We start from the raw sequence: 27,464 nt of genomic DNA, 5'->3' as shown, positions 1-27,464 counted from the left end.
TATTAAATCCTAATTACATACTGAAGCAGAGTTTTTGAGTAATCAGCAACCTCAAAATGAGAACTGGAAGGCAGTGAGATGTTTTTATTTATTGACTTGTTTTCATGGTTGTTTAAAAGTATCATTGTGTAGCTTTTAATGGTTTTATGCCTTCTCCCCCCCCTCCTTTTTTTTCCCCCTCAAGTGAAGATAACCAGGTCAAGAGAGAGGATGATGCTCTGGCAAAGTGGGTTGCAGATCCTGCAAACACGGCATGGATGGAAAGTAAGTATCAGTGAGTTCAGAGCTAAACTATAGATAGGTCAGTTTTAAGTTGTGATAAACAGTGTATGTAATGTGTACACACATGTATGTTTTATGGGAATGTCAGTGTTCACTTTTATTGTGTTTTCTCAGGTATGTTCTGGAGCCCATTTATACACAGTTAAAATATTCAGCAGCATCACAAAATTTTGTATTTCAAAACAAAATTAACATCGACTTTTCCATGAAGTGCTTTTTGGAGTCTATGGAATAGTTTATGACTTTCTACAGGAAATCACAGAAATCATTTGGCTATTTCAGTATGTCTGTGGTGGAAATTTGCTCAACTTCACAGTCTGCTCTGTGGCTGTATGTGAAATCTTCTCATGAAGTAATTGGCAACTGTTCACTTAACGCATTTTCTCAACATGTGCCCTTGGCTAGTGGGTGCATTTGAAGCCAGAACAGAGCCTGTGTGGTTTGAGGACAGGTTATCCTGGCTGTTCTCACCTAGGACAATGTGAGGGATCCCACTGGGCTGGAGAGTCATCTAAATGTCACTTGAAAGAATTGAAGAATTTGCGTTCCTGTCCTGCCTCTTAACTTTATGAGATGATCATTATGTTACGTACAGTTTTGATTATTTTTCTAAAAATGTCTATTACAGTTTCTTACAGCTAATTAACAAGATAATAAGCAGCACTTGAGAAACACCTCTACTGTTGTGAAAATAAGTGAGAAATACTGGGTGTGGAAATAGATTTCTATTTTCAAGCTACCGAGGCTCATAATACACAATGTAGATAAAACTGCTTGAAATTTCACAAATACATTACTGTTACTGTTGCTATGCATTATTCCTTTACTTGGATAACCTTGATTTGATATACTAGTAAAATGCTGATGGAGAACGGGTCATATCTCCATTGTATTCATATATGCCAGTATAATCAATATACTCTGTTGCTTCTGTTCAGATTTTGGGTGATTTCTCATGCTTTTTTTTTGTTTTGTTTTGCTTTTAGACCCAGATGAAGTAATTTATGATGATGTACCAAGAGAAAATTCAGACTCTGAACCAGGTTTGAAGTCTTTGTAATACAGACCATGCAGGTTTTAGTTTAAATTGAAAGCAATGTCCTATGGCCTCTGTGCATGTATAATGAATAGACACGTTTACTAAGTTCCATGTAAACAGAATTAGCATTCTAACAGTAATCAATAGCTCTTATAAAGTTCAAAATTAAAACTGACTTTTAGCACAGTCTTGTCTCAGCAGGTCTCCTACACCTCTCTGCCTATAAGCTGAATTCTGCTGTGTTTTATAGGTACTCTGGGAAATCCCTAACTGGTTGTGTTCTGTGTATTAGAGAATTACAGTGGTGGGTGTTGTAGTTGTAGTGACCTAAAGAAAGCAAAGTAGGGAAAGAGTGTTTTAAATACCTATCTAGTACAATGCAGCATTATCACAGTTGCACAGAGAACTGCTCTATTCTGGAAAGCACCCTGTCACATAATAATACCTGTTAGATGGAAACATGCTCAGCTCACTGAACATCACTTGAAGAGGAGGTTCAGGGCAGCTATTCACCTTTCTGACTGTGACTCTCCAGAAATGCTTTTTCTTCAGCTTTGGAGTGGTTTAGCTCCTTATTGTGTGACCAGGTTTGGAAGAGGCAGAATAGATCTTAAAACAGTAGCTGAAGCCTAGATTTTACCTTTACTGGGTAGGAATAGTGGAGTTAGGGGTCAAGAAGGCTATTTAAACAAGTTTTTGGTCAGGTTTGTTGGGTGATTTTTCTTCACAGTGTCTGTGCTTAAGGCTTGGTTGCTGCCAACGAACTGTTTGAATGGATCTGCTTATTGGGAACTCTACATCTACTTGTCATGGCTCTCAGGGTATAGGCATTGATTTGATTCTGAAGTTGGCTATAACCATGTTAATGGTTCGAAAAACACTTGGGACTTCTGGTATGAAACACAGAATTGTCTTTAAAGCTTTAACTTTTTTATTTCTTGCTCTTAGTGCTATCCAGGCAAGACATTTTGCAAATTTTATTACTAACATTTATTTATTATTTCAACCTATCATGTTGCATTTAATGGCATGAATGCTTTTAGTACTGGAAGGTCCCATAGTGGACTGTGCCACTCTGGGCAGGGATGTCTTTGCGCTGTGTTTGCTTGGTCCAGAAGCACATAGACCGAGGCCAGAGGCTGACCTGAGGAGATATAAATGTCATGGATGCTCTGCTGAACATCTCTGTCAGAATTTTCACCTTATCCCAGAAATTAGTAATTAAAATTTTGACATTCTAGTTGTCCCCAGAGTTACTGAAAATTTCTGAGAAAATAGGTAGCAGGGGAAATTTCATCTTTGTACGTTCATGATCTTTATGTTTATTGATTATATAGTTTGACAGGCAGACACTCATATTTCAAGAAAAAAAATCTGTCTGAGCTCATTCTACGTTAGTAGGTGAACAAGATACATCCACTAAATCACTGGGTATAGTGTGTCCCAATAATTGCATTGCAAAATTTTGGCCTGTTTAAGTCTTGAATTATTTTGATTTACTGTGAAAATTCTTTTAAATTATTCATTGTGCTAGTTTACCACTAAAATGTGGTCCTTCAGGCAGTCTATTTTAAGGACAATCTTGATATGCATGGAGACAAAAAAAAAAAAAAAAAAAAAAAAAACCTTAAATTTTTGTTATTCCAAATGAGAGGAGATTCTTTTGTGGTAATTCAAAATAGTTTAATTCATGCTAATAATGGAAGATTTCTATTGGTCAAAATGTACTTTTTTTTTTTTAAATCATAGAATCCTGGGAACAGCCAGATATGTAAAATATGTCAGCTTTTCTTTCAAGTATATATACTTTTTCTCAATTTACATAAAACCTTAGTCTTGAAATAAAAGCATGGCTTTTTTTTTTTTACTTAATTTAATGTCAGTTTTAAATGCTAAGTTTTAACCTCTGACAGTAGGCATTCCTGGCAGAACTGTCCATACTTTTCTACTTGTATTAACAAAGGATTCTGCATGTAGGGTGCATGCTTGTTTCCTGAAAAATATTTGGCAATAAAAATTTTCCATTTTGTTTTGAGTTACTAGATGTCTGTGCCAACTCAAACAGCAGCTGAGGTAATTATGGAAAGCTTAAAGTTTTTTGTTTTTTGTTTTTTTTTTAAAAAGTTGCCCAAACAGTGTGATTATTTGTAGTATTATTTTTTTCCCTGTAACTATTTTGGAAACATTTTTCCAATGACTTTAATGGGTGATACTTTGGTCAACCTCTGAAATAATAGCTTCCTAGATCTTGAGAAGGTTAATATTTCAAGTTCTTAGACTTGATGGACAAGGTAAGACAGGAGAGAATGCTAGTCACAGGAGGAGTGCCAGTATAACTGCAAGAATGAGTCATAAAATACCAGAGTTTTGTAATGTATTTCTTGTTACTTTGGTCTGTTCTGCTTGAAATAGTGACGTCTTCATTTGATTCTCAGTGTTTTAGCATTTGTTGTTTGAGCTGATCATGAAAAGTTCCTAGCACAGCTACAGTTTGAGCTTCCATTGAATTTCTTTTAAAAATATTGTGGCATTTAGACAGAACAGCATAATTTGAGCATGGCATGTTTCTAAAGGTATCATGGTGTGTACCCAGAACACCAATCATGTCCTGTTATAAGTTATAATCATGTCCTTATTATAAGTTTTAATCTCTTACAACAGAGAGAGCCCATTTTGGCTCTTTTGAATATTGGGTTACTTTAAGCATGTTAAAAAGTGTGCATACAAAAGTCTGCCTAATTCCTTATGGTACATCTGAACATGAGGTTTTTCTTGTTTAAACAAAAAGGTATTTCAGTGTAGCTTTCTTTTATTTTGGTTTAATTCTTACAGAAGAAATGATTTATGATGATGTTGAAAATGGCGATGATGGTGGAAACAGCTCGCTGGAATATGGGTGGAGTTCAAGTGAGTTTGAAAGCTATGAAGAACAAAGTGATTCTGAGTGTAAGAATGGAATGCCCAGCTCCTTTTTGCGAGGCAACCACAAAAGACATGTATGTATCCTACAGTGCTGCTGTCATTGAGGTCATCCTGATTTTCAACACCTGCCTTTCTCACCTGTATTTCCCTTCTTCTCAATCCACTTTCAAATACCAACATATTTTTAAAGAACACACAAATCTGTCTCCTTTAAAGAGACTGTCTCTAAAAATAGGATGAATTTTCCTTGTGGGCAGTTCCTCACAGTTTCTGTTTTGCAGCTGGTGTATTAATGTAAGTGGTAAATGTGTATGGAAAATAATGCAAAGAAGAAATGGGATAAGCCTGACAAAACTTGAAGTTTTGGGATCCTTTGGGCACTCAAAAGTCACAAAACTGTGCTAGTGTTCCCTGCCTTTTTGTCCTAGATCGCTTTGGTTCTGTCTTGATTCACTTTGGTTGTTTGAAGGTGAGAATTTGTGTGTGTGTGTGTGAAAGAGAAGTTTGTACCATTTATTAATGAGAGAAGAAAGGTTGCGTGGCTAAAATGCTATATCTGTGACATCTCTGGTCCATGCCACAGGAGCCAGGAAGACACTGATAACATGGGTATGTGCCCTCCCTGCATCTTTTTGACTGTTGGGAGGAGACCTGGCCTCCTGTGCTCTCTCCTTCAGCTGCCCTCCTTTTGCCCTTGTGCGCTCTCTGTGAGAACAAAATCTTGTGTGGGAGCTGGGGCAGCCATCCTGCTGCCAGTTCCCTGCTCTGAGGGCTTGGAGGATGGAGGCACGGTGCAGAGACTGGACACAGCTTGTTTGAGAAGGGGGATGGGGTTTGGTGCCTGGAATCGCTGCAAAAACCTCAGTGCTTCTCAGTCACATGCTAACCAGTAACAGATGCTGTAAGCTACTCCATAAGTGAGTACAGTCAGTGTGCAAAATGCTCCAGTCGCAGTAGGATGTAGGGAGGCTGCCATGGCTGGGGTAGCACAGTAGTAGGAAGAGGAAAACTCAAAGGCTGGGGACTGAACCTGCCCATTCTGCTGGGTCTCTCAATAACATAGGTGTGCTTGCTTTCTTTAGCTGCCTTCTGCTTTTGGCTCTACATATTTTTTATCCTTACTTAAGTACTACTACTACCACCTGATTTTGTACCATTCTTCCAGGGAATGCAGCCCCAAGTACACTTGCATTTTCAAACAGAAAATGTACAAGAACATTAGGGAACTTGGTCAGCATTTGTTCTTCCATAGCACCCTTATTTTGATTTTGCAGGCTTCTTATCTTAATGAAAACAAAAGCCTCACCGTCTTTGTCTCCCTCCAGTACCCGTTATCTGCTTTCCCCTGACCTCCATCCTTGCTGCATGCCCTTTGGAAATCAAGGAGTGAGCAATTAGCTGGAAAACTTGATCCCACTCAAATCAGCACTTTGTGAGCTGAGTGCTGATGTTGTGCATTTCAGTGTGGAATTTTATTTTTTTTTGACCTAACCAGAAAGAACAAGTTTAAGCTATTGCAGCGGTTTCTTTCTGGGGAGGTGTTGGACTAGCCTGAAGAAAACTGAGTTTGGTTTTTGAATACCTGTGGAAGAGACTGAGAAGTACTTTGCACTTGAGCTTGTAAGTCTTAATGTGGCTGTTGGTTTGTTCTTTTGAGGATAGGGGTGAGGAACCTAGGAACAAATTTGCTGGTGGACGGAGAAGCTGGAGAGACCACCCACACCTGTATGGGTTTACTGGGAGCTGGAGAAGTCAGGAAGCTAGAGAAGGGGTTTAGAGGAGGATGAGGAAAGACTGAAACTTCAGGATTGTTAAGACAAATAATCAAGCATCAGCATTTCAGTATAGGGAGAAACCACTCTCCTTTATACCTGTTACCTGTATTCCTTTGACTAACTCTCACTTCTCCTCAGGTCTTGTGATGGATGTTAGCAGTGTTTTCTCGGCATGTCTCCATGTAAAGTCTTTTATAGCCTGTAAGAGGCTTACCTTATTTTTTTTTTCTGTTGGTTGAAAAGCATGGGAAGGTCAGAGGCATGATTTTAATTGTAAGTTGTGGTATGACTTCCCTCAAAGTCACTTTTATTATAAGTTTTGAATTGTTATCTTAAATTCTATTTTTTTAAGAAGAGAAAACGTTTGTACTATCAAATATTTCTAAGCTGTGAACCAGATGCTGTTCTTAATTACACTGCTGTAATGCCAGAATCATCATGTTGGAGTCTAATTGCATCCTGACCCAGCCTAGCAGAGCTGAATGCTGGACCTGCCCCTTTGTTTTCAGCTCAGCCGGCCTTCTCTTTCCTGACGCTTTGATTGTTTGCCAGATAATTCTGTTGACATCAAGCTGAGGGTTTTTCCATTGGGCTTCTTTTCTGTTATAAGGCACACAAAAATATATATTTTTTTCCAATTGAATTTTTGCTGCTTTTATCTTGCTTTCTCAAAATGCTTAGTGAGGATTAATGAGTACTCCAGGGTATTTCTCCATGAGAACTTCCTTACCTTGCAAGTGCTTGTACTTATGTACGAGGTGCTTATGCGTGCAGCCATTCAATGAGGCTGTGACAGAGCAAAGATGCATACTTCCCAATTCCCACGCATGGGGGAACTACAAACCTGTGCATCCTCCCTTCTTTTCTCCTTACCCAACTCACTAGTACAGTAGATCTCCGTTTTCTCAGGTGCCACTGACCACAGCTCCTTCAGCCCTTGAGAATTCCTCTGATTTGCTGTTTTGAAAGAGCCAGAAATGCACTGGCAAGGTGTGTTCCTCTGAATGATGAGCTGAAAGCTGATGTGTCGTTTCCAAACAATTTGTAAAAGATGTACACGACATAATTAATATGCAGTTAGCTTAGACTAAGTGACTTTGTCCCTCTCTTTACATAGTTGCCAGCACAGCGCAAAGGTGCCTGGCCGACATTCGGTAAGTCCAGTGATCTGTAGCAATAACAGTCCACTCGTCGGGCTGGAGCTTCCCTGAATGAACGTTTTCTCAGTTATCTGTGTGTCAGGAGGCAGAATTAGCAACATGCATGATGTGTTTTAGTACTTTAGCATGAAGTTTGCACTACAGGCTTTTTGAAAAGATTGTGTCTTTTTATGCACTGTAGCTTTCTCATGACCTAACGCGTTTAAAGGAGCATTATGAGAAAAAGATGAAAGATTTGATGGCAAACACTGTGGGAGCAGTAGAGATTCAGCAACTAAAGCAAAAACATGAGCTGAAGGTAGTGTAGTTAATTTTTGTAATTAGCTATGTTTAAAATGATTGCTTTGCCGACACAGACAATATTGTCTTTGAATAATAGCTTGAAAAAGTGGACAATAATTTGTTTAAAATAGTTCTAAATGTGCTGGATTGCTATGTAGTTTGTCTTAAAAGTGCTTTGTCGAGGGCTTTTCCTCATGTTTATTTGTCAATTGTAACAATTTCAGAAGATCGGGTAGCGCATTGGCCTGCCCTTATCCCAGAGCCTGAGCGAGGAGTGAGCCCTGGTGCCTTTGTGAAACCCCAGGGAGCTCCACAGGGCGAGCGTGACCCTGGCGCTCTGTCCATGTCAGAGCAAATTGTAGGACAGAGAATCGTGCTGCTGGCCATTCTGAATGGAGCCAGCATGAAAAGGCTGCTTTTTTGCTAAAAACTTCAACTCGGACAGAAAAAAACTGCCTGAGTGCAGCAAGACAGCTTTGTTTGTATTCTGGTGCAGCTGATGATGTCAGCACGGTTCTGGCAGTAGTGGGGTTTTATTTGTATTTTTTTTCTTTTTTGCCTTGGCAGCATTTAGGAAAGGAAGAGTACAAAGCAGTTTTTAATGAACATGTCCTAGCAAAACAGCACTACTTTTTTTTCCATTAAACTTTTTTGCTGTAGTATTGTACTACAAAATACACTTAATTAGATCAACTTACTGATTTCTTCAATTACTGAAATTATTAGTTGTAACATTTTCTGCAAAACACAGTGTTTATTTAAGAATATAGTTAATACAGAACTGAATTTTTAGGTCAGAAATACTTCGGCAGAGTTAGAAGATAAATAAGAACCCTTACCATTAATGACATGTTCTTAGTGTTTATTTGTTATATATTGTAAAGTCGAGCTTTTGAGACTATTTTAAGTTCAGATGTTTGAAGCAGAAGGATTCTTAAAGCATTCCTGTTATTTTGGGTGTGCATACGAGGTTGTCATAAAGTGAGATCCTTTCTCAAGGTTTGATTTGATTAGGAAGTACAGATGCTCAGATCTGTGGTTTGATGGATTTGAGTACTTATTATAGCTATTTCATTGACTTTGGGCTATATTTATAGCCTAAAACGCTTGACAGCATTCTTTTAAAAGATATTTGGATCAAAAGCATTCTGCATGTTATGCTCAAGCGGGTTGGTATTATTCACTGAACATGTAGAATGTATTTTTTATCTTACAGATGCAAAAGCTCATGAGAGCTGCTAGAGAAGGTACCAAAGATGGACTTGAAAAAACAAAAGCAGCTGTGAAGAAGGGTCGTTCTTTCATTAGAACTAAGTCTTTTATTTCCCAAGGTATGTATGTGTCAGTTATGCTATGCTAATGTTGTTTTTTTCTAGTCGTTCCTGACAAAGGAAACATAGCCTAGCAGTTTTTTATACTAGTAGCTGAGTACTGGTTGCATCAAATCATAGAATCACAGAATGGTTTGGGTTGGAAGGGACCTTGAAGATCACCCGGTTCCAACCCCCCTGCCATGGGCAGGGATGCCACCCACTGGGTCAGGTTGCCAAATCAGCTCTGTCAGCAAATAGTGTAACATTCAGTTCAGATCACGGTGTGGTCAGTGCATCTTGAGTAGTTTTATGTTTGGGGTGCGGGCCTCAGTGACCTAGGTAACCTGAGGACAACACAGAAGGGTCCACTTAAAAATAACAGTGTCAGAGATGCTAGCTAGATATTGGTTTATGGGGATTATAGAAATCATGTTAAGGTACTAAGTCTGTCCACTTCCCTCCATCTAATAACTCCTGAGTGTCTGTTAGTAAGAAATTCTGCTGTTATGATCCGGATTTCAGTGGAGTGATAGCTATTTAAAAAGTCTATAACAAACAAACAGGATAAACTCTGTGCCTGAGAGTAGTAGCAAGGAGAGTCTTCTGCTTTATCGGTTTGCTGATTTCTAGCAAAAGCTGGCTTTTGGGTTGGGAACTGTCACAACAGAAGAGGCTCTAAAATAAAAAGGCTGGAGGTATTTGTGTTCTTCTAATTTAAAACAGGCACCAGTCCCGTGTCGTGACCCTCAGCAGCCACAGTCCACAGCTACTTTTTGCATGTGGTAGTGACTGTACACAAATTTATTCTCCAGGATAAGGCTGAGAGGTAGTCTGTTTTTCTGCTCAAGTTTCTGCCCAACTAATTAAATGGTTGTAACTTCAGAGCTTTTAAAACTACGGTTTTAAGAAGCCAAAACCACAAGACTGGAACAAGATGTTTTTAGCAAGTGAGCTAACATAAAGCTGCATCCTATCTGTAAGGACTAGTGCACATCTCATTATGGTCTCTAATAACTGGTTCTAAATTTAGGTGAGTCACAGCCATAAAATAAAAGATTATTTGCAGAAGGTTTATTGAGCAAAAATGTATCCTCACCCTCTTGCTGTTACACAGTAGAAAATCATCTTCATTAGTGTTACAATGGGCCCAGTACTCCTCCTCACGGTTCTAGAGGTTAGGTAGCAGATGCAGGATATCTATGGAAGATCTAATCCTCTAGCCAGTTACCAAATCAGCAGGGAGCATGTGACAAATTTGCTGATTAATCTCATTAATTCCTCTAGCCAACAAAACTGCTTCCCTTAATTCACTTTGTGTTCTAAGCCACAGTTTCTCACACTGTTCCTTCTCTCTCCTCTGCTGGTGTCTGGCTGTTTGGCTGGCTGTGTACTGCCACCTATCACTGCATTTTGGTGGTGCTTCTCAAATGAAATTAGTGGCATTGAGAAGTCCATAGGGACTAATAGAGAATTTCTTACTCTCTTTTGAAGGCCAATGTTTTGATACGTTTGGCTACTGATTTTAGTTCAGTCAGTGGAAGGTTGTATGAATTTTCTTGCACTGAATCATGTTATGTCTGTGTTTAATTTCATCCCAAAGGTCATTTGTTTAAAAACTGCCGGCCCTGGAGTTGCAGAGCTTTAACCCTAGTTGTCATGTCCTGCAATTTGGACAGCTCTGTGCTCCTAGCTGTAAAGAGGAAGGAGAAATCATGCAAAAGATGCATAGGATATCTCCTGCTGTGTGGATTTTAGGACTTTGAGATAGCTTTTGAAATATGCTCTGTACTAGAGCACCTATCAGTGCTGGTATTTTTGTGATTTCACAGGTAATACAGAAATGCTGAGAAAATTACTTTTGTACAGGAAGTGAAAATAAGGATACATTGTAAATACTGTGCTTGGGTAAAAGTATATTTGTCTCTCAATCTCTGTGTTGTCAAAGTTGACAGTTTTTTATTCATCTATTTGTAGATCATAGATCATCATGTCTGGAAGAAGAGGAACTAAACTTATTTATTGATGTGGACTGTATGCATGCAGAAGCAATTATGACCCCTATGCCTGAAGGATTATCACAGCAGCAGGTAAAAGGCTTTTCAAAACCTGGTCTTTTACCTCTTTTTTTTGTTCCCCCTTATTTTCTGCATCAGTGGCTGTCAGGTGCCTTCCTCTTTAAACATTCTGGCATATGATGTAAAATAAAGGGAGATTAAATTCAGACCTGAATAAGTAGTTTTTTGAAAATTGGTGCGTGTGAAATATATCAATAAAGAATTCAGCCAGAGGTACAAAACGTTTTGCATTATAAAATTAGGAACTACAGTAATTACTTATTTTACTGCCTAAACATTTCAAGCTGAATGTGATGGTTTTGAGTGAAAAAGGAGAGTTTAAGAATTTTTTGCTGAGTCAGAAGACGCTGGTGCTCTAGGAGTTCTCTTTTAAATGCAGAGAACATTCTGTGTACTCTCTGCATCTTAAGATTTCTCCTGATCTAAAAAAAACTTGTCCATGGTAAAGTCAAGTCTACAGAACAGTATAGTTTGCTGTTCACCACCTCAGATTTCTATGGTCACTGTGGAAACCACGTCAGTAGACACTGAAATCAGCATAAGTTTGAATTTTTGGCTGGAAATAAATCCTGTGGGTTCATGTTACTGTATTGTTGTGACAAGTTATAATAACTGTGTGAGAGTTTTTAGTATCTTGTGGTGTAAAGTCATGAGTTGGTCAGTACCTTAAAAAAATGAGTGGCGAAGCTAATGGTATTCTTGAAAAATAAGTTAAGGAGTGGTTGAAGAGAGTGGTACAGGCTTTTGTTTTGCTTGGTGAGTTCTGTTTTTCTAATGTGTTTAGCACAATGCAGTGCTAGATCTTGTAACAATACAACTACCAAATGTATTATATTACTATAACATGCCAGCATTACTGAATGCTGAATTTTCCTTCTTTCCAAATATGGGTTTGGGAGTTTCACTGTTTGCTGTAGGTAATTAAAAATGGATGTACTTTCTTCAGGAAAGATAGAGAGCTCTTAATTTGGAGTAAGCTGTTAATTGCTGTGTAGGTCATGATATATATTGTATATCTACTCGTGAAGAGGAGCCCAGCTGAGCAGGGATGGAGTTAGGAAAGCCAAAGCTCATCTGGAGCTTGAGAGATGTGAAGGGCAACAAGAAAGGTTCCTTATATATACACTGACAGCAAAAGGAAGGCTAATAAAAATATGGATCCCCTGCCTGATGGGACAGGGGACCCTAGTGACAAAGCAGGCTGAGAAAAGCAAGGAAGTCAGTGACACCTTTGCCTCAGCTCTTACTGGTAAGGTTTATTATCAGGCCTTTAAAGCCCCCAAGCCCAGAGGCAGGTTGTGTTAGGGCGAAGCATGACCTGCAGTGGAAGATACAGTTAAGGTGTACTTTGGCTGGATGGACATGTCCATGAAACTGGGTGGCACATATTTAGTGGTTCTGAAGGTATGGCCTTGATCATCTAAGATCACAGTGACTCAAAAAAATTTAGTTATCACACTCATCCTCAAGAAGGAGGGTCTGGGAAACTAGGGTCTGGCTGGCCTTATCACAGTCCCTGGGAGGTTATGCAGCAAATCCTCCTAGTAGCTGTTTGTGAGTTTTGAGGGACAGAAGGATGATTAGGAACAGTCTTCAGTAAGTCCATTAGTGCCTGACCAGCCTGTGTGCCTTTGGGATGACTAACTTGTGGATGGGGAAAACGGAGGGTATCATTCCACTTCTGCTTTAGCAAGGCCTTCAGCGCAATCTCCAGAAGTATCCTTGTAGCTGTATGTGTAATATAATTCCCGTAGGCAGACTATAAATTGAGTGGAAAGCAGGTTGAAACGCCCTGCTCAGAGGGGTGCCATCAGTGGTACAAAGCCCAGCAAGTGGCCCGTGTTAGTGGTGTCTGTCCTGCAGGAGGTGATACAGGCCCAGTGCTGCTTAATGTCTGTATCAGTGCTCTGGGTTCCAGCTGCAGTGCTCCCATCAGCATGTCTGCAGGAGAAACCAAATTGACATAGGCAGCATGTACAATGCTGGAAGGTAAGACTGCTGTTCAGGGTGACTTGGACGGCTGAGGAGCTGGGCTGACAGCAAGCTCGAGTGGTGCAACGGTGGCAAACGCAAGTCCTGGCTCTTGGTTCAGAGTATCCCTGTGCCACACACAGCACAGGCAGGGGACAGGAGGCTACCCAGCAGCCCTGGGGGTTCCAGTTGGACTGGGAAGCTCCTTCCAACCTGAATTACCCTGCAGTGAGTTGTCTTTATGGATGTTCTTGCTTTAAACAGTAGGTGGCGTGGTAGCTTTTGTTTAAAAGCAAGTTCCTGTTTGAATACTATATCCTGCTTCGGGTCTCAATCATGTTAGCTTTCGCGTCGTTTTAAGCCTGTGACTCGAATTCTTTCGATTTTTTTCTTTTCAAATTTTTTATTTTTAGTTGTTTATGTTTATATGCTATTCCTACTAGCAACAATGCTAATATAAATGTAAGACTTGCATGCAAGCCTATTGGAAGTTACATATATCATGATGACCAATAGGCACTGTTAAGCATTTATTTTGTGTATTGTACAGCCTGAAAAAGCATAACTCGAATATATTTATTCTTTTCAAAAGTGTGAACTGTGACTAAGAGTAGCAATGGTATCTTTTATTAGAGCAGCCAATATGTTACACCCAATAAAAAACTTAAATCTTGTCTAAGCGCAAATTAGACACAATGAATTTTACCACTTATGTCTTTAAGCAAGGCCTCAGATAATTTTGAAGTCTTCCTTTGAAATGCCAGCACTTGAAAGAAAATCCTTACATGACCTACACATAATTTAATAATATGAAATACAAGTGTGAAGAATTAAAGGCAGCTGCAGAGAAGAATGCAGGAGGCCGTTGGGATCAGAAGCAGGGGAGTTTCAAGAGAAGCAAGTCTGAGATGTGAATTTCATGGTCTTAGCCTCTCATTTCAAGGCTAGCTTAAAGTAGTAAAAGAAGCAGTTTTGCCTTTCCGTGTACTTCTGGGTAAGTGGCTTGTCCCTGCCTTCCTACCGTCTTCTCCCTCAAGCAGAACACCTCTTTTGAAAGTTGGATTAAGAATTGGATTTGGGTGAAGACAAGCCCTTAAAAATAGCAAGAAATATCATCCATAGAAGTTAGAAGTTTTACTTTTAAATCAGATCAACTTCTTTGTCCTCTCTCTCATGTTACCTGCATGTGTATACAGTATGTTTCAGCTAAATCACAGAATTAGGAAGTGAAGAAGGATATGTGATAATTAGCCTGGAGTTTGTAAACATGAAATATGACAGTATTTCGTGAAGCTTATAATTCTGTTGATTGGTATAAATATAGATAAGATTTTCACTTAGGCATGTTAATATTCCCTCCAAAAAATCCCAACTAAGATATTTTCTCATACTGAATAAATTCATACATCTAAAAATAAAAGATGTTTCAAAATTAGAGCTTGAAATTGGAAACAATCAGCAAAGATTATATAGGCTTACAATAACTTTTGTTGTCTTAAACTTACTATTACTCTAAAATTATTTTTAATGACTCTTGAAGATGTACGTTGTCTATGGTATGGCAGTGCCAGTATTTAAATTGCCTTGTCTTTCTTGCTTTTTATTAATGTGGGATTTTTACTACGAGCATTCCCACTTATGATAAACATGTTTTCCTTGAAATTAATCAGGTAACTTTATTTCTTCAACAGGTTGTGCGAAGATATATTTTGGGCTCTGTAGTTGATAGTGAGAAGAATTACGTGGATGCTCTGAAAAGAATTTTGGAGGTACTGCAATAACTTTTGCATTCTATGGCTTGGGAATTCAAAAATTAATCAAATTCTTAAAGAATCTGTAGTGTGACTCACAGATTCTGCTACAGATGCTGTATGCCAAATGTTCAGAGAGATTTTGTGCGTATGTGCTGTTACGTAATTTGTTTTTTTCTATGTATAGAAGACCCCATTTAAGGCGATTTTAACATATTTATGTATCTTTTTTTCCCACAGCAATATGAGAAGCCCCTGTCAGAAATGGAACCAAAATTACTGAGTGAAAGAAAACTCAAAATGGTCTTTTACCGTATTAAGGAAATTCTTCAGTGCCATTCAATGTTTCAAATAGCACTGGCGAGTCGTGTATCTGAATGGGATTCTGTTGAAATGATTGGTGATGTCTTTGTTGCTTCAGTAAGCAAATGCATCGAAACGTATTATTTTTATTTTAGAATTGTTATTCAATCTCTGTATCTTTCTGTTTAATTTGACCATTTTATATCCCGTGTTCTCCAATGCCTGCAGTAACTGTCAGAGTATATGTGTACCATCAGGGTAAGGAAGCTGACACCAACAGGTGTCTTCAGCTTGGTTAGCAGATGAGAAAGCATTGTGGCCAAAATTTTCAGGCCTTGATCACACTTTGAGATACTTAAGTAAGCAGTTTCTTTTTTGGAGGAAATAGGTTCAAAAACTCACCATAATAAGGGTGAGATCAAAGTTCAGTTTCTCTTAAAAAGCAGGTAGTTTTATGTATGTGGGACTTTGCATATTTACTGGGAATAGAAAAAAAAGAAAAAAAGAACAAACGCAGTACTTGATGTCCTGAGTTCCTGAGTTTGAACTGAGCCTGGAGCACACACACAGTATTTGTAAATCCCTTAATGGACCTTCATCCAGTGAAGAACTGAACTAGCCACTGGAAACATGGAAACAAAGTTGCCATGGTTGATAGAAAGATGTTATTCCCACAGTAGGTGTGTGAATAGAAAGGGAAGGCTACCTACTGGTTGGTTTGAGTACTTTGCTTTGTTGCCACCCAGCTGCTGGAAACTACCACCCTTTCATTTCAGCTGAAAGAGAGCAGGGATGTGCATTTTTGGGTGCTTTGACCCCATTTCAGTGAAAATGAAACGTTTACTAAAGAGTCTGTCTTTAAACCAGATGTGTCTTGCTTTGACTGAAACAAATTAGGGTGTACTTACTAGACAAGCTCTGCAGAATCTTTACTAAGGAGGCAATGGGCAGAGATCTTGCCCTTCATATGGCTGTTTGCAGGTCACAAAACCTGCTTTCTTGCTAAACATCAGCTAAAGATGGGGTGTGTAGGCTTTGGAAATTCATTTGTTCATTGAATCTGGAAGACAGTCAGCAGCGCATTACCACTGTGAGAAGGTCATGGGATTCCACTAGCTGCTTTGAATCTCAGTGGAGGCTTCTTGATTACACAGAGTCCCCAGGCTTTGCCCTAAGATTGAAGCCGAGGTGAAGCTATTTCTGTAAATCTACATTTTATAATTAATGGCTGCTACATATGTACATCTCCAACCTGTGTTTTGCAGAAAAGTTATTTTGGGTATCTTCAGTATTTCTGTACATCCAGCACTGAGCCAAGCAAAAGCCTTTAGCTCCTAACAAAGTGAGTCAGGGCTCTAAATAATACTGTCGGGCATCCTTTGTGCTTATAGTTATGGTCTACCTTTTTATCTTTTTAGTTTTCCAAATCTATGGTATTAGATGCATACAGTGAATACGTAAACAACTTCAGTACAGCAGTGGGGATTCTTAAGAAAACATGTGCCACCAAACCTGCCTTTCTGGATTTCTTAAAGGTGAGTTCACTCAAGCTTAAAACAGCTGCACATGTGATATGAGTAAGACACTATAAATTAAAAGGGGGAAAATAAGACTATAATACTGTATATTATGTGACTTTTTAGTGACTTTGTGGCTTAGGCATATAAACTCTACAGAGAATTCACTTTCACTACTTTGAGAATGATAACTTGATTCTAGATCCTGGATGTGTTTGGAAGTGCAGAGTGGTGTTTTTTGTTGCTGTTGTTCAGGTCAGTTTATTGGTGTTCGCATCGCTGTACTTGGCAAAACATTGAGATTCGTATCAGGTGAGCATGAAATAAGAGGACTCAGATGGTGAACTATTGTTTGGGATTTATTTTACTTCTAACCTCTTCATTCTGTTGTGCAGTTGTATAGTTGTACTTCCATTCCACAAGAATTTCCTATTATTTTGAAAATATATTTTATTTATTTTTTTTACGATTTGGGGATAAAATTGATTATTTTTGTGCAGAATGTTTACTGCCCTGATGAATGCAATAATGTGCATCGTGAGCCTGGCACATGCAGTGGAACTGCTGGGAAGCCTTAGGGGTGATGCCCTACAGAGGGTATGCAAAAAATATTGCAAGGCTTTTAGGCTGTCTGTTACACTGCTAAGAGCCTGAAAGCTCAGTTTGTCCCATTTTCCTGAGAGTCTTGGATTGAGCTGGGCCTCTCAGAGCTGTCACTCTGCCAGGTCTGCCACAGTGGTCCATCAAATGCTGAAGCTGGGTGCCCTCAGCAAGATAAACTGTGAAGCTTTTAGGTTGCCTAGAAGATTGGAAAGGAAGGGCAGGGGGAGCTGATTGCTAATCTATCTTCAGATCTTCAAATTAATTCAAAGCATTTTGGAACTATGGCAGCAGCAGTACACAGGATTCTGTTCTGGAAGCCTTAGGCACCATGAAGATGAAACTCTGTAAGGTAACTTCTCACACAGGTAAAAGCCCATTGTTCCAGCAGTGGCATCATTTACGCTCTTGTCAATCCTTGTCAGTACCAGCACTGGTGCTGCTCCCATCTAGGGAGTCACAGTTGACCTCTTAGGACAGAGTAAATTTATGTACCACCTTTTTTTTTTTTATTATTATTTTGTCCAACTGCGACTTTGCAGTTGGACAAAACTCAACAGACTTTGAGAAGAGAATTTTCTCCACCAGTGGTTGGGCAAAAAAATGGTTGTCGAAATGTAAGCACTGCACACAAGTTTAATACTGTTTGCTTGGTTTTTAGTATTGAATATTTCTTCTACTCTTCTTTTTTTTTTTTTGAATCTTGTGTGATTCTGATCAAAATATTCAAAAAGTTGAAATATTTTAGACAAACAGGGCTTCTGAATGTGCAAATGAAATTTGTCTGTTCTTATCCCCCACTCCTGAAAACCAAAGTAATGGATTCTGATATTTTTCTTTCCAAGCATAAATCAATGATCTTTTCCCTAGTTTCTTCTAATAAAGACAATGAAAGTCTTTTTGTTTCCACAGTACCGAGATAATGATGTTTTCTTTAGATTTCCTCTTAAAAGCACATTGGTTTTCACACATTTATGGTCTCTTAGGCCCAACGTACAGATCAGCAATAGTAAATTACAGAGTATAAATTGACAAATCACTTGGATTTACAAATTTAAGAACTGGAACAATTATGTTCATTTTGTTGTACTTGAAGTTAAGCAGATGTTTCATTGCATTGCTTATGTTAAAAAGAAAAGAGAAAAAAAAAAAGATGTGGTTTATCACTGTATACATAGGTACCACATTGCTGGTGAGGCTTCATCCCAGCTGCAGTTACTTAAGGAGGAGATTTAAGTTTGGTGATGTACCAAATACATCACCATAGTGATTAATAGTGATTCTAAAAAAAATTACTACTTCTAAATGAAAAGAAGGAATATTTGTAGTAGCATTGTTATAATAAATGAAATGATACAGAATATTTACAAGACATCTTTTCATTTTGTAACTGATGGAAATACACTTAAGGGAGTAAACAGTGTGACTTTCTTGCATTGCAGCAGTGCCAGGAGTCAAGCCCTGATCGGATTACACTGTATGGTTTAATGATGAAACCTATCCAGCGCTTTCCACAGTTCATTCTGCTATTGCAGGTAAAGAATATTTACCAAACAGATTTACCCAGTAAGTGTTTTTGCTGCATTCTCACATGGCTTGTTTGTGGGATTGCTCGGTAGCTGTCTTCTGCTAGAAGACTATGCTGCAGTGGCATTGACCACTGGATCCAGGGGAAATATCAAGGAAAAAAATTGCAGTGCATCATCACATACTGGTCTCTGATTGCATGGGCAGGCAATTCACTGTAATTCGCAGTTCCCCTCTACAGACCTGCTCCAGACCAATTTTCAGTGTTTCAGACTCCTTCCAGATTATGTCAAGTCTATCCCAGAGAGAGCTAAAAGTTAGCTGAGTTATGCAGGTGTGACACAGGGCAGGCTTCAGGATGAAGGTCCAGGAATTAATGCGGGATAAGGTTTGGAGGAAGTTGTGGTGGGAGCTTGTGGGTAGGTAGCTGTGGCAAGAGCTTTTGAGACAGCACAAGAGATGGAGTTTATTGTGGCAGGAAGCCATAGCGAATTCATGGTGATTTTTAAGTGCTGTGAGGAAGGAGCAAAAATTTCAAATTGTTCCAATGTGTGCCTACAAAAGGGAAGGGTTTTTTAGCAGCTGTTGTAACCTCCACAGAGTAAGTATGGTCTCCTACTTTAGTATGATATTGCTGTCAGTGTATTAGTGAGGAATAATAACAGTAATAAAGATAATTGAACATTATTATAATAAGAAGTATCAGATAAGTTTAAATGATTGTTTAGACACCTACATATTATAATATTGCTTTTCAAATCGTTTTCTATTGTGTGCAACTTCTGCTAATCTTTTTTTGTTACATTTGGAGGTTTTTCATTTATTTTCAGGTTTCTTTTCTGTACTTTCTTCCTATAAATAATGACTCCATTCAATATCTTTTTTAATATCTATTAAGATATTCAGGAAAATAAGTGATGCACAGTCTGAATATTCATTAGATGTTCATTGGTCTTATTCTTTAGTAGTATTCTGGTAAGGAATGTAGCAGTAACTTCTGCACACAAGTCCACAGCACATCCTATACTCTTTTGAACTTGAGTTTGGAGTTAATTCTGATTTTTGTTTTCATTTATGATTTCCCTACAGGATATGTTGAAGAACACTAATAAAGGACATCCTGACAGATTACCTCTACAGATGGCTCTTACCGAACTTGAAACACTGGCAGAGAAGTTAAATGAAAGGAAAAGGGATGCGGATCAACGCTGTGAAATAAAACAGATAGCAAAAGCAATGAACGAACGTTATCTGAATAAGGTTAGGAAGTAGAAATGTGTGATGGAAGAGTCAGTTTATTATTAGTTTCTGGGTCTTGAACAATCTTTAGAATGGACTCTGAAGGGGCACCTGCATTTTTTTCTGTAGTGCTTGACACCATGGGGTTGTTCTGGTGGTAGGTGTGAGAAGTGAGTTACCTTCAAGACAGAATGGGTTCACTGGTTTAAACCACTGCGTGGTGGGGTGGGTAAAATGCTGAAATAGCAGCAGCAGTGCTTGTATTTTGTGGCAGTGTAGAAAATAATGTTTTCTTTTTCTGTATCAAGTTTTCAAGCAAATCTTCTGCATGAGAAACTTCACCTTAAATTTATCTTAGAACCAAGGAATTACTCCTGTGTAAAGGAAGGAACCAGTTGCTTCAACCACAGTGCTTCCAACTGCAGAGTGGTTGAGAGTGTGCTATTGAACATGTCCAATATCTTTCCTATTTTGAAGAACACCCCAGTCTGTTTCATTCATATATTTAGATCTTACAATAGAAATGTCTTTGAAGAACTGCGGAAGACATTCAGTTATGGGGAAGGAACAATTTTCTTTGAGTTTGTTAGTAGCTATCTGTATTGTAGATATATGTATGCTTATTTGCATCATAAATGCTTCTGTTTTTCCCAGTGCTTCAATTATTGCTTTCATGAAGTTATAGATAATTGTACTTATTCTGGCATGGAGTAATGGAGGCATGCTAAAGGAGTGCAAGGAGTGCTTTTGTCTGTGATTCATAAAAACCCTGGTAGTTTTAAGAACAGAAAGTAGTCAACAAGAACATACTTCTATTAAGCTATTTATGAAAAAAGAAATACTGAATTTATTGTCATCCTGGCATGTTATTTCCATTCTAAGTGCATTAAAGAATGGGTTCAGGTAATTTACTTTTTCTAGTTCTCATAATCCTGCTTTTTGAATTAGCTACTAATGATTATCTACAAGTGACTGAAAGAGTTAAAGACACAGAGTGTACCCTTTAGCAGGTGGTCGAGATTTCTTTTTATCAGTTGATAGCAACTGTAAAGTCTCCTGTTCTGTACCAGGAGACTTGAGATCTAGCTGCGTAGTCACTTCAAATCATTTAGCGCCTTGTGCAACTTGTGACTTAATATTTGCTTATACAGATTTAGACAATGCCATTATACAATGCCAGGCAAGGTGAAACAGGTGGTGAAGGAAATGGATAGATAGGAAATGGGTGCGTTGCAGACCGTTTTGTTTTCTCTGCCACTATGGAGATGTATTTGACCTGTAAGGAATTGGTTCATGCTTGCACGCAAGGCTGAGCCTCAGCACTTGAAGGAAAATTGCAGGAACAGTTTACATGTCCTGCACCTTTTGAGCATGTCAAGTTCTTGGCAGTCTGTGGAAATATGCCAGCTGCACTCCTTTGCTGGTTTTGTAAGCCAATGTAGACAGAGAAGCTGAAAGCATTCTTCTTCCACCCACTCTGACTTGCCCCTTTGGGATGGCTGGAACCATGTGTAATGTTTAAACGGACTATGAAAGAAGAGGTGAAGGAAGGAAGTAGTAGAAACTGTGGAAGCTATGACTTTTTTTTTCACTAGAGGATCTTTATCAATATGGAAGACTTTCAGTGCAATTACATGTTCCATATGAAGAATTAAAAGCCCTGCAGGACATATCCTGGGGTTATGTTACTGCTGCAGGAAATGAAAAGCAAATCAGTAAAGACATTTAATTCATTTGGCAAATTCACTTGTGAGCTTGTAGTCATATGGCAATATTGCATTTTTGTTGTTGTTGTTCTGGATGTTAGATGAACAGTGTATAATAGACGATGTTGATTGTTTTTAAAATCTAGCTACTTAGCAGTGGAAACAGATACCTTGTGCGGACTGATGATATGGTTGAAACAGTTTACAATGACAAAGGAGAAATTATCAAAACCAAAGAACGGCGACTTTTCATGTTAAATGATGTGCTGATGTGTGCAACGGTAAACATACGGTAAGACTTGACTAATATTTTTTACATTATCATTCAAGTTTAAGCTGGAAATGATGACAGTGAAAAGAGTTTTTGTTGTTGTTGTTTTTACTATGTCTAATGATCTCTATCAGTTGTCATAATGAACGGACAGCTGGCTTTTATACACTCTTCTAAATTGCCTGCTGATATTTTGAAGTTCCAGAATAAATTTGTGTGTGTGAGCACGTGTGTGTGCGTGTGTGTGTATATATATATATATATCTCAGTTGGAAACTTCAGTTAGAAATGTGCTGTAGAATCATCAGTGTTCATTAGGGTAGAGTGGAGTGCAGATATACCATGGTAGTTTTTTTTTCTCTTCTTCCTTAAATTCGTGCTGTCACACATCTGTAACCTGACACGATTTGGAAGTTAAAACAAAACCAAAGCTAATGCGTGTAGCTAGAGAAAAAAAAAAAAAAAGGAACACGCTAATGAAATTCCAGCTGGGGAAGGGTTTTTATCTCTGAGACCAAATGTTGAAGGATTAAAGTTGAGGTGCTTTGAAGAAAGCATTTTTTTTAACATGCCTTCTGTTTTAGTTGGCTGTAGCTATTACTGTTACTATAGCACTGTGTATGCCAAGGTCACATTCACATTCCAATGTTGCTTGTATCATGAATTGCTTTGTGTGTTGGTACATTCTGACAGAGAAAATGTAGACTGTTAAAATCTTCCAAAACCAGCTTTTCTTAAGCATAATATGAGTTGTTACATTAGTTCGTTGGTGAAGTCTGAATGCAGCGCACATTTTTGCAGTAGTAGTAGTAGTGTGAATGCTTGGTCTCACATTAGTGAGCAAGAAGTACATTTTCTGAAGAGCAGTTATTACATGGCAAAAGCTTATATCCAATTGTCCCGGGAATTCTTTTCCTTTACAATTTATTCAGTTCTTTAGTAGCTTTTGACCACTTTTTGTCATTTTTTCATTTTGTCATTTTTTTCCATGACATCATTGTCTTGGATTTTTTGTAGTTGGTCCTGAAGTGGCAGTGTGCACTCTGTTTTCACTTTGCGTCTGAAAAGTTCATGATTTTGCCAAGTCTCTGGCTTCCTTGTTAAGTCAACAGTTCCAGTTATAACTAACAGCGCTGTTGTTCCTGACATTAACTGTTTTTTTCACTGCAGAAGAAACTATTTTGTCAAGCAAAATATAGTTAGGGAATGAAGGAAATAATATGCTAAATTTCATTGATTATACTAGTATACAGTCCAGAATTTTTGGTCCAAATGAGCTGTTTTAGCTGTGTAGAAGTTAAGCATTCTGTTATAGCAGTGGTTTTCAAACTCAGCTTTGTGCACGCCTACCTATTGACCGCTGGAGGTGTAAACTTCTTCAGAGAATTTACATGTACAGGTAGCAGAACAGCACATGTCAGCTCAATTTTCTTAACCACCTTTTATCAGTCTTTACAGAAATAGTCCGACATCCCAGGAGCCTGGCAGGCTTTGGTTCCAGAACAATATTCTGTAGCTGACAAAAGATGCATTTCTGCAGTCCGTGACCCCCAGAAGGTCCTTCTTCACGTGTAGCCTAGATGTCCGGCTTAAACTGGAGACCTAACTTTTAAGTAGCAGGAGTTGGACAGGGTGGATGCTATCCCTAGCGACTGAACAGCTGTGTCCTGCCCTCTCGTGTTTTCTTTCTTTTTAACTAGATCTAGAGTTCATAAATATTTGCTTAAGTTGTGGTACTTGTTTTTTCTGTTTATTCTTGTCTCTCCTTTGAAACAGAAGTGTGACTGTGTGGTGAATAATTAGCTGACTAGCTGAATGTTGGTGTCCAGATACTGTTCTCACTAAACACTCCAGGCTGATTTCTCCAAAGCTTTTATTTTGCTTACTTCAGCCATGCTTTCTGTGAAGGAAACATTCCTGTTTCCTTTCATATCTCTTTTGTGCTTGATAGTAGATGTTTGTTACATATGCTTGAATGTGTGAATAACAGAATGAAAGAAACAAAGGAAAAGGAGCCAGTGAATTCTATTTCTATTTCAAGTAAGCTTCCTCAGCGTGCTGTTTCCTCTGAAATGCCTGTTGTGATGTACACTTCTGTTAGCAGCAGCTCACATGTAGATTCCTCTTAGAAACCACAGCAATTGCAAAAAGTCTCCTGTAAAGAACATCCTGGGCTTTGGACTTCGCAGAAACGTTGGCTTGTCAGCATTTGAGAGGTTGCATTGCCCTTCCTCCTCCTGGTAGTCATTTCAAGGTCCCGTCATCCAGGCTTTCTTGAATGCAGCAGTTACTGCTTTTTAGCACTGTTTCAAGTACTGTCCTAAAAGACAGTACAAGCAAAAAGAACTAGGAAAAAGTGGAGCCATAGCATTGTCCTATGCGCTCGTGTTTGGATGTCAAGATGCATATTGATTTTAAAAGATACCACAATCACAGAATGGCTTGGGTTGGAAGGGACCTTAACGATCACCTAGTTCCAACCCCCCTGCCGTGGGCAGGGATGCCACCCACTAGATCAGGTTGCCCAGGGCCCCATCTAACCAGGCCTTGAACACCTCCAGGGATGGGGTATCCACAGGTTCTCTGGGCAACCTGTTCCAGTGCCTCACCTCCCTCAGAGTGAAGAATTTCCTCCTGATCTCTAATCTAAATTTCCCCTCTGTTAGATTAAAAACATTCCCCCTTGTCCTGTCATTATCTGATTGAGCAAAGAGTCGCTCTCCATCTTTTAAGTTCTGTTTAATTACTGAAAAACTGCAATGATAGAAATGTAGGGTCTGTTGATGGCAGTCCTGTGCTGTCTGTAAACAGGATTATCTGCACCTGCATAGCTATCTTTGTACTCGAACAAAGGTCAGTCACAAAAGTCATCCTGATGCATGTATTTCTTTAAAGTTTTACACAGTACTCAGTCTGCTGAACAGCAGATTTTCTGAATTAATAAATAGAATGCCATAAAATAAAGTGACTTGCCACAACAATAATCTGTGTATGTGTATCTTCCAGCTCATCCTACGAAAGCAGTGGCACTGTGACAACTGGCCAGAGGTATTTATTAAAATGGAGCGTTCCACTGGGACAAGTGGAAGTCATAGAGTATGGCAGCAGTGAAGGCCAAGGAGAGAACTGCAGGTTTCCACCCCAGCACTCTGCTGAAAATGTCGTCATTAACTCTAAGCCAAGTAAGTGACAGCTGTTACAGATTTACATATTTAATTTTTTTTTGCTAAAATACATGTGTCAATTGCAGTAGGCTACAGAATACAAAGCATTTGGTGCAAGAAGAATTCTATAACATAGATGTTAACTTAATCTCTTCCTTTGGAAACTGAGAACTCATCAAGTGCTAAAACAATCTCTTGCCTTGCAGCATGAATTAGTTGTGTTTGTCCTATTTTAGAGTTTTATGCATGAATGCATAAACAATTCTAGAGGTTTAAACCCTGGATGTGCATGGACATGCAGAAGATTTTTCTTGGTGTAGTAGAGCAGTTATCCAATGGTAGCTGGTTGTACAAATGTTCTTATCCCAGAGTTAAAGGGAGGAATTTCTCTTCGATAAAGTTGACAAGCCACCCTGTTGCTGTGGCATAAGAGTCTGGCCACAAGCGGTTACTGAAGGGCAGAAGTTACTTCTCTGACGTCTATAGTATCACGCCCTTCAAGCACGGTATCAAGTTCTTCAAGGAAGAAAACCCAAACACCTTAATATTAATTTTGATGAGTGTTTTTAAAAAATATGCTAATAGGGAACTTCCTCCCAGCCTCTCTCCAAAAATGACCTAAGGCTCTGAAGTTTGCAAGTTCTTTCTGTGCTCATTAATCCCTCCTACAAGCTTGCCAACTGCCCTCAAGAGATGTATGAATTTCAAGAGTTTACTCAGTAGCTAGCCTTATATATATATAAATTCTGTATTTGTAAGCATATTTAATATACCTAGATTGTGAAGCACATTAATGGATTGTAATTTAGATTGGTTTCAGTGCTAGCTCTGGGCATTATTTCACACTACGTTTATTTAATATTGCACTCTTGGCCTCGTGAATTTTTCCACAGTTGTGCTGTAAGGAGGCATAAATATTATGCTTCAGAACTGAGGTGTGGCTGCAGCATTTAATACCCCCCTTATTCTTAATGACAGTGTCAGGCCTTTTTGCTCCTCCCTTTCTAAATAGCCTAAGAACATTTTTATAGGTATTTATGACTCTTTTTCAAGGACGACCTCATTCCAAGAACTCCTTTAAAACGTTAATGGTTTATTTAGGCAACGAGATTAGAGCTCTTAAACTATAGATTAACAGGTGCTGTATACATGACCCCAAGAGGAGTGAGTACAAGAGACCGTGTAACTTAGAATTGGTTCCCCTCATAATAGTATGTAGGTGGAACAGCTTAGTGAATATTGCTAGCGCAACTTTATGCAGCAGCTTCATAATTGATTACATCAAGCCCTTGCCTGTCAGCAAAATCACATAGGGAAGTGGAGGATGAAGGGAGAAAGAAAAAACCCTTACCCAAACTATCCTGTAGAACCTACTTGAATTTTTTGGTTTTGAGGTTTCTGTTTCATGATGTGTTGTAACAATTAAAAAAATAAAAAAATAAATAAATAAAGACTTTGTACATCATTTGTAGTCTCAAACTTTAAATTAAATTGTGCTCAACAGATAAAAGGCAAGGTGAATTTGCTGTTCACTTAGTAAGCTCTGATCACTGCATTAATTCAGTCTTCTAATAAAAAGGATTGAAAGGCAATAATTAAAAAGTTTATGAAGGATACTGGTTATACAGATGAATAAATCTTCTCTCAACTTTAATCAAGCATTTCTCTGAAATGATCCAACTAAATCAATTATAATCAGTCATGAAAGAGGATGAGCTTAGCTTTGCTATTTGCATGTAGTGCTGTGTCAGCACTAGCTGTTACTCTGAATGCAGACTTGTCCGAAATGACCTGTATAGACAAGTTTGAATAGATGCTTAATTGTGTTCGTTTTTCTGTAGAGGTGCTCTCTTAGTTACGGTTTTCTTGGCTGCAGAAGATTAAAGAAGCTTAGAAAATAGTCTTCTTGCAGAGAGAAGGGATTGGTAAGACTGTAGTGGTTCAATGTTGCTTAGCTGCACCTACCAAGATACCGTATTTTATATTTGATGATGACACATCATCATTGTAGTCTTGCATTGTCAGTGAAATTTTTTGGGTGTTTAACACAAATGACAAAGCATTACTGGCAAAATACTCAATCATTGCTTGGCTGAAAATACATCACTTTCTAGTCATATGTTGCGTTTCCCTCTGGTTTTGAAGTATGCTAAGGAACTGCTGTGGCTTCATGGAATGTGTTTTTAATCTGTTGAAGAGCAAGACAGCCTAAACATCTAATGATCGAGAGCAATTTGGGATGCTACAGGCAAAATCGTGGTTTCCTTGAACTAGAACCATGTGTAGGTCTGTGTTTTCACCTCTCATTTCTCTCTGTGGAAACTGGCGAAGTGCAGAATGATGATGATTCTGTGTAAAAGCAATAGGGGGGTCACCTCTTCCATTTCTGGAGAAGCGAGTAAAGAAAGTTTGTATCTGCAGCACACTGGGTTAGATATTTTCCCCAGTTATTTACTTATATTACTGTTGAGATCAACAAGAATTCTGTATAGTGTCTGGTTGTGTCCTTGTGAGGATTACAAGTTGTGCCATGATAAGAAAAATGTAATTAACTTTTTTTCCCCACC

At 38.6% G+C, this 27,464-nt stretch overlaps 1 protein-coding gene across 9 annotated transcripts in view; it reads left to right on the top strand.

Annotated features, from left to right (window-relative positions):
- ARHGEF10 (Rho guanine nucleotide exchange factor 10) overlaps positions 1 to 27,464 on the top strand; it is a 118,729-nt gene that overhangs the window by 34,237 nt on the left and 57,028 nt on the right. For 4 of the 9 annotated variants that reach the window (XM_038176790.2, XM_027455119.3, XM_005012345.6 and 1 more), the window contains exons 6-18: positions 185 to 264; positions 1,269 to 1,325; positions 4,154 to 4,317; positions 7,360 to 7,476; positions 8,677 to 8,791; positions 10,748 to 10,860; positions 14,511 to 14,588; positions 14,811 to 14,990; positions 16,292 to 16,408; positions 18,433 to 18,525; positions 19,607 to 19,777; positions 21,609 to 21,754; positions 24,740 to 24,915. In XM_038176790.2, coding sequence (XP_038032718.1) covers positions 185 to 264; positions 1,269 to 1,325; positions 4,154 to 4,317; positions 7,360 to 7,476; positions 8,677 to 8,791; positions 10,748 to 10,860; positions 14,511 to 14,588; positions 14,811 to 14,990; positions 16,292 to 16,408; positions 18,433 to 18,525; positions 19,607 to 19,777; positions 21,609 to 21,754; positions 24,740 to 24,915 — 1,607 coding nt within the window. The remainder of the gene's footprint in view (positions 1 to 184; positions 265 to 1,268; positions 1,326 to 4,153; positions 4,318 to 7,359; positions 7,477 to 8,676; positions 8,792 to 10,747; positions 10,861 to 14,510; positions 14,589 to 14,810; positions 14,991 to 16,291; positions 16,409 to 18,432; positions 18,526 to 19,606; positions 19,778 to 21,608; positions 21,755 to 24,739; positions 24,916 to 27,464) is intronic. The other 5 variants (XM_072036375.1, XM_027455121.3, XM_072036374.1 and 2 more) reach the window with 3 other exon arrangements.

The sequence above is a fragment of the Anas platyrhynchos genome, chromosome 3, assembly GCF_047663525.1.
Source record: "Anas platyrhynchos isolate ZD024472 breed Pekin duck chromosome 3, IASCAAS_PekinDuck_T2T, whole genome shotgun sequence".
NCBI lineage: Eukaryota > Metazoa > Chordata > Aves > Anseriformes > Anatidae > Anas > Anas platyrhynchos.
This window is presented reverse-complemented; position numbering and strand designations above follow the sequence as displayed.